General features: G+C 42.6%; 1 protein-coding gene across 2 annotated transcripts in view; it reads right to left on the bottom strand.

The window, feature by feature from the left end:
- GGT7 (gamma-glutamyltransferase 7) overlaps positions 1 to 13,700 on the bottom strand; it is a 213,605-nt gene that overhangs the window by 93,059 nt on the left and 106,846 nt on the right. For both annotated transcript variants that reach the window (XM_069243797.1, XM_069243798.1), the window contains exons 6-7: positions 5,139 to 5,212; positions 2,914 to 3,107 (exon numbers count right to left, since the gene is read on the bottom strand). In XM_069243797.1, coding sequence (XP_069099898.1) covers positions 2,914 to 3,107; positions 5,139 to 5,212 — 268 coding nt within the window. The remainder of the gene's footprint in view (positions 1 to 2,913; positions 3,108 to 5,138; positions 5,213 to 13,700) is intronic.

The following is a 13,700-nucleotide window of genomic DNA, read 5'->3' as shown; positions in this document are numbered from 1 at the left end:
TGTGAACAGGGAGCACAGGCAAACCATAATAGAGACATTCTTAACCTTATAACATGGATAATGGATATAAAAGTTTAGGTGAGGATCAACAGAGTAGCAAAGCAGATGCTCTTGCTGTGTGCTATAAATGCTGGTGTGCGCATCTATATTGACTGGAGTTAAATATGGAGAGCCAACTCTGCACAGCACTATGTGATATTTTAAACAAAAACAGATTAACAATGCTATATTCAAAGTTGGTATGCCTGGCAGTAATGCTGAGTTTACACATAATTCTAGGAGCCATGGAGTTTGTAAACTCTGATCCTAGAGGCACATGCACAATGTATATACATTAAATGTCTAAACAAAAGCATATTTTGGGTTCCAAATATACGTCAATTAGTCACAAATGCACCTGTACCATGCTACTGAACCAAGGAAGGGCAGAACTGGCTGGCAAATGTTGTCCCAGCTGTGGGGATAAAGTTCTGCAAGGGGATAGCCAGTGAATTACATCATAACATCTCACAACCCAAATGGACATCAAATAATTCAAATTAGTCAAGAGCCTATTGTTAAAGATGGTTAGTGATACAGGTCTGGGTGAGGAAACCTCTTCTTTTACTTTTACAGAATGGCTCATTTGATTGCTCCCCGTACTCATAAAAGAGGACTACAGTACTCCTGAGTCTCTCAGACAAAAAATCAATTCAACCGAAGTGTGCGATAAGGTCCAAGCATGAGAGTCATTAATCATGTTAATTGACTTTTTTGCATGTTCTGGTGGCTCTTTTACCTCAGATCCTGTCAGGTGTTTCTGTAGATGTCCTTATTCCTCTGCCTAACACTTATTCTCTGCTGATATGTTCCCATGAGTGCTTTATATTTCAGAACTTTGAAAGGTTCAACCAAAAGCCTGGAACATTAACAGCCAAAATGTCTTGCTTATTTCATAACTACTGATGGCCATCTTGTCTCTGGTCCCACTATGTCTCGCCTCCCTGGATTTTAAGACAAGATAAACATTGATCTCTCTTAACATACTTGCAACAGGAAAGCCCTCATAACAATTTCACATTCAATACCTAATTTCCACATGAAAAACTTGAAAAAGGACAATTTACCGACCACACTAAACACCTTACCCTAAGGTAACAATATTTACACCTGTAGGGACACACACTCTATTGTCAGAGAGCACTGTAGACTCCAAACACTAACTTCTGGGAGGAAACTCGCACTAACAGGCAAGAAGGAAGCATCCACCTGGATAAAGCTGCTCTAAAAGAAAACAATACACATGAGAAAGTATAGCCCAACAGCAGCAACCAGCATGAATGGTATTGTAGTTGAGACACACATTATATGCATTGGCTCTCTGATGGTCTGGCTTGCTGAAGTCTCAAAAGGAAATGTCAAGGGAACCTAAGTGTCATTATCCAACTAACACAAGTGTTTGCCACAGAAGTGCAAAATTCTTTTGCCACATCTACACAGAAGACTTCTACTATACTATACTAGAACACTGAAAGATGAAAATGCAATTTAATTATATTTTTGACCTAATCTTTAAAATGCTAGATCTGAACACATTCAACATCACCCTGCCATTTATTTTCATGGTAACTAATGGTAGCCCCCAGACATTGTGTCTGCTTTGGGTTTTGAAACTAAGTTTCTGAAAATAAATAACCAAATCAGCTAGCACCACCAAACAATGGACAATCCTGAAAGGCGTCAAAGGTATTTAGCAAAACAAAAACTTCACATTCTTCTTCACACATTACAGTGGTCCACACCTGATGAAAGAAGGTTATCGAGAAAAATTCTGTGCGACAGAAGACCGCAGATTTCTACTGTGCTTGTCCTCCGATGAAGATTTGCTTGCAACATTTTGAACTGTTTTCTTTTTCAAATAATGGAGCATGTGTTGCAAAATTAGAAATCTGTAGTTTAACCCACAGTTCTCTTTTTCAAACAATGGAACGTGTGATACAATGTTAGAAATATGTAGTTTCACTCTCTGTTACTGGAAATCGTAGATTCATTTGGACATTCCCACCAGACACTAACAAGTAGAAAACCTACTGAATAAAATGTATGTATTCAATAATGAGAAGTGGCAAGTACTGGTGAGAATATGTCGATTTTGGCAATCCTAGACCCGAAATAAGTACAATTGGGCGCTTGAGACTCTTTATGGTTCCTGATGATCACATTTCCAGTCAATAAATTCCTTTTAGAACTGCAACAGATGACAGCTTCTTTCTTGTATGACAGGTTTCATTCAAAGAACTGATAACAGAGACCACCAAGTTGTACTTTAGATTTACTATGTATCCCTCTATTATCACATAATGTACAAATGGTGATACCTTAAACTCACAACTACTTTTGATTTTTCCTCCCTCTCCAATGCTCTTTTTCAATTGGTGAAATAGCACTGACACCAAAACTTAAAAATTCAACCACAAGCATCCCCTCTTGAAAATAAAGATGTTTAATTGTGGTCGTTTTTACATTATTAATAAACAAAAATCACAGTAGAGGGGCACAAAAGCAGATTACTGAAATGCTAAGGGTCTGATTTCGATCTTTGCGGATGGGATATTGCATCACAAACATGACAGATATCCCCGCCCGCTGTTTTATAAGCTCCATAGGATACGGCAGACGGGATATCCGTCACGTTTGTGATGGAGTATCCCATCCGTCAAGGTCATAATCAGCCTGTAAGAGTATTCCGTTTCCTAAAACCATGCTAATCTAAAATCAGGCAATCAAAAAAGGCACAAGAGGGAAGAAAGCAATGAGTTGTATTCCATTTTCCCAGTACTGTGCATTTTTTATGTTTTAACTGACTGCTATGACTTTTGGTTTGAAAGCTACAGACCATTCTATTCAGAGCAGTGAATCGTAGAGCAAACTCACCTCTGACACCATATCCTGTGTTAAGTTGCTGTTGTAAAAAGCTGAAATGCCTTTAGAGCCAATGGAGTCCAAAATGTCTGCCATCTCTAGCCATCGCATGAACATTCCCGGCAGCAGAGGTTGTCCTTCAGGGAGAAAAGTCTCTCGGAATTGGTTGGAAAGGTTCAAGACTTTGTGTTCACTGAGCGCCAGAGCTATAAAACAGTAGTAGCAACCACTAGTTGAGAGTGTGTGAGACTCTAGGTGGATAGACCTTATGTATAAATCCCCATATTATGTCATTCACACTATACTCTACTGAACCTTCAAAGTTAAAACAAATTGCATTTTAAAATTTTCATATAGATATTAGTTACAGTCAGATTTTGTTTTTCCTTAAAGCATGCCAACTAAATGCACCACAGTGATTTGTTCCACACAAGACATCTTTAGAAATAGCATTCTTCTGTATCAACTTGCCATTTAAAGTTTAACACTATAACATTCTAGTAGCATTTGTTTAAAGTACCTACAAAATACATTTGGTAATTCCCAATTACACTATGCCTTTATGGGGGAAGTGTAAGCTTAAATACCCTATTTAAGAGCCGTAGGAGGAGGTTTTTGGGGTGTAGATTGTCAATGTCATAGGGACTTGCACTACGACCTGCAGCTTTTGATTTTAAAATGCATACCGGCCACCCGGACATGTTAGCTCTTTAACATGACATCACATGAAAAAATGCATCTGATATTTGGTTTCAGACTATCAAAGGAAACATGATCAGCATTCTTGCTATAAATTTCCGATCTCAGTATCCCTAGTGTGCTGTTTTCCTAGTGTTCTATATGCTTTTATTCTTCACCATCTGCCACTTCTTAATTTCAGATAAACTACTATTAGTGCAAATCCTAGTGAAAAATACAGATATACTTTATATAAATATTTTGAAGGGGTAATCTTAACAAGCTAAAATCAAGGGCAATATAAACATAATTTTGGTTCTAAACATGGCAGGGTTTCACCCAGGCAAATATATTTCTTTGAGGGCTACTTTGCTGCAACCTTTAAAGCCTCCCCTTGGGGTCTGCACATACCCGCCATGTCCAACAGAACAAGACAGCAGAACCACAACAGACCTTTTCTCTTGGATCATTATAAATCAGAAAATGTAGCCAACATACAGAATGGGACAGGCTGAGCTGAGGGGCATGACACTTGGATACATAAGTGCTAGAGAAAAGCAGAGCAGCTACTGCTACAAACTAATCACGCGCTCTCAACATCTGAGGAAGCAAGGAAGAGGAATTGGGCACATACTACAGAGGCTGGTAAGCCAGATACAGAGAGGATTCCACAGTATGTATCAAAAGGCTGCTTATTAAACGTTTTACCTTAAGATTTTCGGATTCCATTTCTTGATCCACATTTGCAACAAAAGGCAAATCTCTGTCTACAATATTTTTTTATATAGCTTCGGAGGTTGCTTAATGAAGTATACAAAAAAGTGATGGATGGATTGCTCGAATTAATCGCAGCCCCTGTTAATTACTCGGTACACATCCCAGTTCCAATCCAGTGAGGACCTGGTAGTTTTGGGCTGGACTGTCCTCATTAGAACAGGGTCAAAACTGATTTGAGTATGACTGGGTCCAAACTGAGGTGGCACTGTGTGCAAAATAATGATGGACAGAGATGTGGCCCCATTATTTTATTTACCAGTAGCTGAGATTAACTCAAGCATTCCATCCTTCACTGTTTTTTAAATACTTCGGAGGTTTCTGTGGCACACCATGAAAGCTTGGCCTTTCACATAAAACATACAAGGGATACATCCCTATTATTATTTCTTCATAACAAAAGTAAAAGTTGCCCACTTCAGCGTCCTCCAATGGAACATTAATTTCTTTTTTGTGTGCTCCCACAGACATTAAAATTGAATTTTAAAAGCCAAAGTATTGCTGTGTGCCTCTTGATACGCCCTTCGTTGACTAATATAATGCTGTATGTTGGGCTATGTGTGGTCACAGAGCTTTAATTAAAGATAATGTGGGGTACAGTGGTACACTAATCTTGGCTGAATGAGCGTTTTAGATCAAGTGGAATAGTTTAAAAGGAAACAGTAGTTACATAAAATGATACAAAACCTGTTTGTTAAATGCCTAGATCAGGATGATTCAGTGTTCAGAGTATATCAAAGCACACATACTGTCACAATGAGAAACAAGTATTATTTTATGCTCACCCAAATCATGTGTGACATTGAATCCATCTCGTGCAACGCCTGCAACCAAAGACATCAGTTCTGACCAAGGAAGTCTGATAAAGAAAACAACCTATGTTAAGTACCTGAACCGCTAGTGCAAAAATACACCTCATGTATCTGGTTAAAATAAACTCTTTCACCCAGAAACCAATCACTTTCTGAAGTTACTTGGTAGTTTTGGGAATGTGGTGTCAGAAGCAACTGTAGGTCCACACTGAGGGCCCAAATATTGTGTAATCTTATTTTCCAATATCATCAGAGTCACCCTCTTTGGTCAATAAAGTAAAATTAAATAGCTGGTCAAGTTTTAGAATTTAAGATAGCACGTTTATTTCTACATGTTACATTGACATGTTTCATCCATGATCAGTAACTCTTTTGATGATGTATAAACAAATCAAACATGAAGTCAAGAAAGCAGCTTTTGTGGAAAGATGTTTCTGTCAATCTAGTGGGAACACGAGGTTTGGTTTACATTTCAGATCAATCTCTACTAAATGAGTCCACATTTTCAGGATAGGATGGCAGCTAAAGTTTAAATAACATCACAAATTTCTCTTGGCTCAAGTTTATTTGCAACACTAACTTTCTGAATAATATGATTGCACTTTTATAGGGTGCACTCTGCCTTAGGCTATTGGAGCATTTTACATAATAATCAATTACATCACACAAGGTCAGAATAACTTTTTTGCCACAGGGAAATTTGCCTAGAATCACATGATATTTGTCACGATATGCTCCCTGTGCTCTTGTGTCCACCACCAGGGGACCTAATTGTGGGACTTTCCAACGCTCTGATATGCGTCCAGACCTTCCCCTGCATGCATATCCTGCCTTCCAGCCATTTGAACGCTATCTGCAAATGCCCATCCATTCCCAATCCATGCCTGGTTTTTGTGAAAGCCATTCTACTCATGCGTGCAACTCCAATACCTAGAATTCCTTGCTCACTTCTTCGTCTCCACCCCTGCAGGCAAAGGAAGGGTGGTGGAATTCAGCACACCTGTGGCTGGCGCTGCTAGCCTTCTCACACCTGATGCTTGTGATTACTGTGAGCCCTTTTAAGCCTCAGCTCCCTTCAGCCGTTTCTTGGTCATTGCAGCTGTTTTCTGGTGTGACCGACCTGTGTTTCTTGAAGTTTCTGAGTCATAGTTATTCCTTGTTCCTGTTCCAGAGTCTTGGTTATTCCTCCCTTGTTTCATGAGCTTTTGCTATTCTTAATTCCTGAGTTGCAGAGCCATAGTTATTCCTTGTTCCTGAGCTGTAGTTATTCCTTTAAACTGTTCCAGAGCCATAATTATTCCTCCCTTGTTTCTTGAGCTTTTGTTATTCTTAATTCCTGAGTTTCCTGAGCCATAGTTATTCCGTGTTCCTGAGCTGTAATTCTTCCTTGTTCCTGTTCCTGACCTGTAGCAAATCCTTGTTCTTGAACTAGCACTCCCTGCAGTGTTACTTGACTGAGCCTCAGCTATTCCTAGTGCTCCCTTGAAGCCTCTCCTTCTGTATTTTCCTTTTCCCAGTCCTTGCCTTTCTTTCCATTTCGTTGTTCCAGGTCCTAGTTTGCTGTTTTCCTGCTGCTTTCCTTCTAGTTTTCTTGTATGTGTGTTACTTGCTTTCTGCCAAGTGTGCTCTTCCATTGCCCTTCTTTCCTGTTAAGCACTCCTCCTTGCCATTTAGTTCCACACCCTTGCTGTTACCGCCATACATGTTCCTGTTTGATCACCAGGATCCATGGGCTCAGCTGACAATCTAGGTGGTGGTGCTTGTCCACTGTGAGTAATGTCTTTCAGTTACTTTTTATGACATCACCATAGGGGTAAGCTCCATAGAACCTGCCTTTGTATGTATATCCAATATATGGGTATTAGCAGTCAAATTCTGTAACAGTAATTGTGGGTGAGGAACTTACTGAGCTTCAGTCTTACCATGTGGAGCTCTGAGGGCTTTACCCCACATTCCCTTTATTATTACTTTTGTTATAGACATATATGTCTTGCATATTCGTCCTGGGGTGTCAGTTAGTCTAGATACCACATTGCCTCTTGAATGCCTGTTCTTCTTGAGCCTTATCTCCCTTATTCCTTTGAACAGAGAATCCCTGTAGGATCCCCTCTCCCTTCTGACTTTCTATGTGATCTTGGGCAGCTCCGTACTCAGTATTCTGCCTACTTGTCTTTCCTGCCATCAGTCCTAGCCAGCACCTCATGACAGTTCCTGACAGAATTGATTAGAAACCAGGATTTGAACCTGGTTCCCCAGTTCCACAGTTGGTAGCTCTGGCTGTAATGCCACAGAGCCCCCAATGTTACTTAACTTCATTAAAGATCTGGGGACTACCTATACCTGCAGTTTCTTCACCTCTTAAATTTTTCATCCAGGCACCAGAATGTATCTGCAAAGTTGAAATAGCTCTCCTGCCACTATAGGAGTCTTCTTGTTCCGGGAACCCCACTCAATATACCATCATGGAGCTTTACAAAATGCCGGTCCGGAGCACTGACGTCAGTTCCCAGTCCTTTTTATCACTCTGTCACTGCTGAATGGTTGCCCCAGAGGTCGAAGATAGATTAAACCACTTGAAGATGCCACTTGTTATCGTCAAGATGACAACTACTGTGATCAACACCCTGCACCTTCAGGATGCCTGCCAGGTTGTTCACAACAGATTAGATACCACAGCATGATAAATATGTCTACAGCCATTTCAGTTTGGATCACACTTCGGAACTGTTTTGTTTTGTGCTACTTTCAATTGCACCTTGTGATCACTCCCTTCACAGAACACTATAAACCTGTTTTGTAGACCTTATGTATATATTTGACAATTGCACATATATTGTGTATATATAATTTTGATATTTGAATACAAATAAAAATTTGAAAAAAACGGGGTCTCCCTTTTTGGACAAATCATTTGTCATAGATAGGAATCATCACTCTCTGAAAGTGTATTATTGTTTTTTTTAATTATACCTAGTTGGACCTTTGTTTCTTTTCCTGTTAAACTGCTGATGGAAGGCAGGACTTTTTTGTGGGCCAGGTGGATAGCCCAAAGCTCTTCAATCCTTGAGATGACTGCCCAAACAAGGAAGGAGACATTGGTCTCCACAGTGGCCACTGCTGGTGACAGACAGATGGGCTTCTCCTTGTACAATGGTCCTTCACCGGCCACCAAATCAGGTCTTGAGCAGTTTCTGGGGAAATCTAAATGCTGTCCATCAGAACTTCCAAGTGCTAGACTCACTGCAAATAGAGACATTACTCGAGTGCATGCATCTGTCACCAAGTGTGAGGAACCAGCAAGATGCTAGCAGGCTCAAAAAGTAGAGACATTTCAGGATTGGAAGAGCAACTTTTCCCTGAAACACCAGAAATTAACCCGAATAGCCCCAAAATTCCACGGAGGCAGAAGCGTCCAGAGTGAGACAGTGTCTGACTCAATGAAGAGGAGATACTAGGAAGGCTGGAGATGTGACTTATGAGGTTGATTGTAAACCCCAGGTTGCAGATCAGACATTGTGGCCTGCAGGTGGTCCAGAACTAGTAGTAGCAAGCCTGGCTTTACCAGCCAGTCAATGAGGTATGAGAATATGGTGATCCCCCAACCTGCGAAGATGTACACAACCACATCCATCACCTGTGTGAAGACTTGATGGACTAATGTTATTCCAAAGCCCTTTGAGATCTGGGCCATGTCGGAGAGAATCCCCTGATGCTGCGTCCACTGGAAGTTCAGGTCCCACTGCAGAGTGCCAAATGCCAGGGGGCATGTGTAATAAGCAGGATGCAGCAGCCTATGATGCCCAGCAGCCTCAGTGTCAGGTTAACCTAAACCCATGATAGAGACTGAAACACTGATATCATAGCCTGAATACCCTAAAACTCGTCGTTCGGGAGGATAAGCCTGAAACTGCACTGTGTGCTGAACATCTCTGATGAAGGGGAACGTCTGAGGAGGAGTCAGGTGTGACTCTGGCACGTTTCTAGTGAACCTCAGCGTGTGCAGGAGGTCCTCTATAATCTGGAGGTGGGCGACGGCTGCCTGACACGAGCCCACCTTCAATAGCCAGTCATTGAGATAGGAGAAGACTGGCACCCCTGAACTCCAATGATGAGCTGCAACCACCACCATCACCTTGGTGAACACCCGCAGGGCGCTGGTGAGACCAAAGGGGAGCCAAGTGAACTGGGAATGCTTGTGACCTACTGTGAACCATTAGGTAACGACTGTGGGCAGGCAGGACGGGAATGTGGAAATTTGGGTCCTCCAAGTCTAATGCTACCATCCAGTCTTGCGGGTCCAGGGCAGGCAGGACTTGATTGCGTATGAGCATTTTTAGATTCTCCTTTTTCAGGAAAAAATTGAGAGGGGTCAGGTCTAGGATGGGACGAGGACCTCCATCTTTCTTGGGCACCAGAAAGCAGTGGGAAAAGCAACCACAACCTTCTTCTACTGCTGCCACCTTCTCTATAGCTCCCTTGGCCAGGAGAGCCACCACTTTCTGGTGGAGTAAGGAAAGATGGTTCTTCCTCAGCCTGTCGCAAGTGGGTGGCATGGGTGGAGGGACGAGGATTACCAAGAGGAGGGAGTAGCCACTTCGGACAATCTGGAGAACCAAGTCCAGGGGCCCCTCCCAATCTTCCACATGTCCAAGCCCATAGAATAGTGCTCAGGCTTGGAGGACACAGCTCCAGTCGGTCGCTGGAGTCAGCGTTGGACGACACCCATCTGGCTCTATACTAGAGTCGGAAATGAGAATGGGGATGGTGATGGTAGGGTCAGGAGCATTGGCAGTAGGGCTGGCCCTTAGAAAGTTCTGGGTGGCTTGACCGGTGCTGGTCTGGATCCATCTGTGGATCCAAAGGGTCTGAATGGTGCCAAGGGTGAACCCGCCGACAGAAGACCAGTGAGGGACCCTCCCGACACCAGGGGCCCAAAGCTGCTCCATGGCCTCATAAAATTCTTGAATCTTGGCGAGTGTCTCTTCAGGTCTCGGAAACTCGGGGAGGTGCGAAGAGGGCCCAGGTGCAGGCTCAACTGCGGAGCCAGGCCTCGAGTGTGGATGCTCCCTCTTTTTGTCGGATGACTTCAACGGATGGGGAAAAGTCAAGGACCTCTACTACTTCTGCATCCGTGCACATCACTTCCGAAGTGGATGAAGCCACATGGAGCTGAGCGATGCCACCTAAACGCATGCAGGGGTTCTGATCACAAAACATTCCCTGATCCAGTCTGACACCTGGGGATAATTATAAGGCAAGGAACCTGCGGCTAGAAGATAATCCTGTATGATGTTTCATTGTGAAAGGATGTTATTTTTCTATATGCTTTAATATATTGTATTGCCCAAGTCCTAAACGGGCTGTTTCTTGTACAGGGCATTACGTGTGACTGAATGATGTCTGTGCAAACGAATGCCCAGTGTCAAACCTTATCACAGCTAGGGATACATGCATTCCTCTCATTAACTTAACTCAACATTTAACAACACACTTCTTGAGAAAATGCTGAGAAAACAATGCAGCATGATGTACCATCGCAGAAACATAGGTAAAAGAGCACCCATCCTGTAACTCAGTAGTCTGAAATGTGTGCATTTCTCCAGGTGGACTTTTAGAGTAGCTGCAAACCTGTTTCATTTTAAGAATAGACCATGTATTCTACATTGGATAAGTATTTGTTTTAGACATCGGAGGCTCTCAGAAAAGTATTCTTTTAACGTGCAGCCTGTCACAGCCAAATTGCATTTTTGTTTATGAAGACTAGATAGATGATTTCTTCTTTAATAACAATATGTTATCACAAGAGGAACACCCCCCCACCAACCAACTTTCAGGTTTGGTGTTGAATGCTTTACCATGTGGTGTTCAGTGGATTAATTAATAAAGATAAAGGAAGGCATTGCTATAATAACATTACAAAAAACACAAGCTCTGGCAAAGTCAAAAAGTGTGCAGCCAAAGCCAGGCCGTCTGGCTTTGCCAATGCTTGATGTTTTACTGTGGGTTATAAAAATGCAAAATAAATAAATAGTGCAAGTCCTGTCCGTGGAACAAAGGGACACCAGTCTTCCCCCATTGCCTCAAGCATTTTCGACTCTATCTGGAGGAAAAGATGAAAACAACCAGTGTTCTAATTCGAGAAAGAGGAAACCTAAACAAGATTCTCCAAAGAGGGAGAAGCCATCAAATGTTTGGGTTCTCAGAAGCAGATGATGGCAGCAGGCGCCTGAAGATTAACTGCAGGTGCAAAAGCTGGTTTGCTCCAGGAGACCGATACCAGATGCATCAATGCTTCTCTGAAAGGAAAGCAATGTCTCCACAGCAGAGGATCCCAGCTGCAATATTTCTGTGAGGAAGTTAGCCTCGTTCTCCTCTACAGGCAACAACAATTCAAGGACCTCCAAAGCCTTGCGCAGAATAACCATGTATGAGGACGCTAGCTCTTTGTGAGGCAATGAAGGACACTCCGGGTCAACCCCAGGCAATGTATCCAATCTATTGGCACTCTGCACGACTAAACAGTCACCTCTATCCTTGTCCACAGGGTGAAGATAACTGCCGACCTAGCTACTGTCATCATTATCATCTTCATAATGATAGGCAATATTGGGCATCTGAATGGCTTCTAAAAAGGCAGTCATAATACTCATCATGAGGTAGGGAGCTTGTAAGGGATCAGTCTTTGCCTCTGGAAAATTTGTTGCTTACTGTAATAGATCCCAAGTCAGCACCAGTGGCACAGGAGACAGTGTTGGCATTAGTGACAGTGACAGTGAAGGTCTGTAAGGCCTTCGGCAGATGAAGAGGATTAGCTGTCACTAGAATTGCATCTAGAAAAGACTGAACGAGGCGGGCAGACAGTGGGGAAGGACGTGCTAGGGAAAGCCTGTTCAGAGTCTCAGGTTGCTTCTTGGAACCACAGGCGCACCAGAGGAGACATAAGATAACAAGTACAGCATAGGTAAAGGTTTAGTCTGTGTATGGTCAATACCAGGGCCTAGTAACTCTGGAAATTGAGTTGGAAGCCTTACTTGGCTCCATCTTCAAAAAACTGGTTTGAGTACAATTACATGGCTGGGGTCAGGACGCAAAACCACCAACTGGAAGACCTATCCTTAAATTGGAAGCAATGCTGCACAACCAATGAGTCCTTATTGTGGTGCTTCTTAGGTTGCTTCTTAGAGGACTTGTCTTTGTCCTTGAAATTGGCCCACTTCGAAGGCATACTGGTTGAAAGCAAATAGTAGCAGGATCACGCACAGGACTAGGATCTGGGTTGATGCTGAACCCAGCACTCTTCTCGAGCTCACACCATGAAAGCCCTTGCATGACTTCACACTTGTCACATGACCCTGGGTCATGTTTTGGCACAAGACACCAAAGGTGGAGGGCAACATGTATTCGACACATGAACTAAATGTTTAAAATATGACATTTTCTTGGGGAGGATAGGTTTAAATATTGATCAAACACTGCTCAAAAAAGATAATTTGAGGAGAGAATGTCTTGTGGAGAGTAAATCTGGGTCCACAAAGAGTGTTATTTTAAATTTCCAGATCCAGTAAGGCACCTTACGGAGATTCAAGAGGTGAGAAATCTGCAGGTGGAAGTATCTCTCAGACATTAATTCAAAGCCCAGAGAGTTTGTTCAAAAGTGGCACACCCTGCCTGCATCACTGGTCTTCATAAGAATATCTTTAATACAAACTATACAAAGTCATCAGCAAAAGGGGCAACTAAAGTAAACTGCAATGTTCTACAGGTTTTCCTTATTATAAAACATAAAGAGACCTCAAACGAAACCCATTACTTACCTTTGGTAATGCCTTAAAGCTCTATCTAGCCACGGTTCCTTGCCTTAGAATATCCCCAGGCATCAGATTGGAGCCGGAAGATTTTCGAGCAGTACCCTGGCATCGGTGTCGTCTATGCCAGATGTGACATGCGCAGTAGCTATAAAAGTGCCACCCTGGTGCAATAACATCAGTTACTTTCATATGGTTCCATGCCAGGAGCGAGGCACCACGATGAGAACCTACCACAGATGTGACAAACTAAGGCCAGAGAAGGGTGTCCCTCACTCTGTAATCGGTTCACAGAGCCGGGAGGATCGGAAAAGAATTTGCGGCTAGAAAGAACCTCTACCAGATAAGGCACATCCAAAGGTAAGTAACCTGCTCATTTGATAGACACTCTTACCGCATATTCCTTACCTTGGAATAGATAACCAAGCAATACCTCCCCAAAGGTGGATTTGCTAAACAAATTAAATTAGAAAGTCCGGTAGGACCAAATGGGCGTCAGACCTGACTCGCTAGGCAGTAGTTCTTTGTAAACGTGAGCAATGAAACCCTCTTTGCTGCTTGACAGATGTCCAGGACTGGGACTCCATGCGCTAACACCTTGGCGCTGGTGGAGTGAGCCCACAAGCCTTCAGGGAGTTGCTTCATGGTCAATGAGGAGCAGGTTTTAATGCATATAATGATCCATCGCGAGATGGTCCGTTTTTGAACCGCCTTTCCTTTTTAGTTCCTA

This window comes from Pleurodeles waltl, chromosome 7 (genome assembly GCF_031143425.1).
Source record: "Pleurodeles waltl isolate 20211129_DDA chromosome 7, aPleWal1.hap1.20221129, whole genome shotgun sequence".
Taxonomy (NCBI): Eukaryota; Metazoa; Chordata; class Amphibia; order Caudata; family Salamandridae; genus Pleurodeles; species Pleurodeles waltl.
The sequence above is the reverse complement of the archived record's forward strand: the minus strand, read 5'-3'. Positions and strand labels throughout refer to the sequence as shown.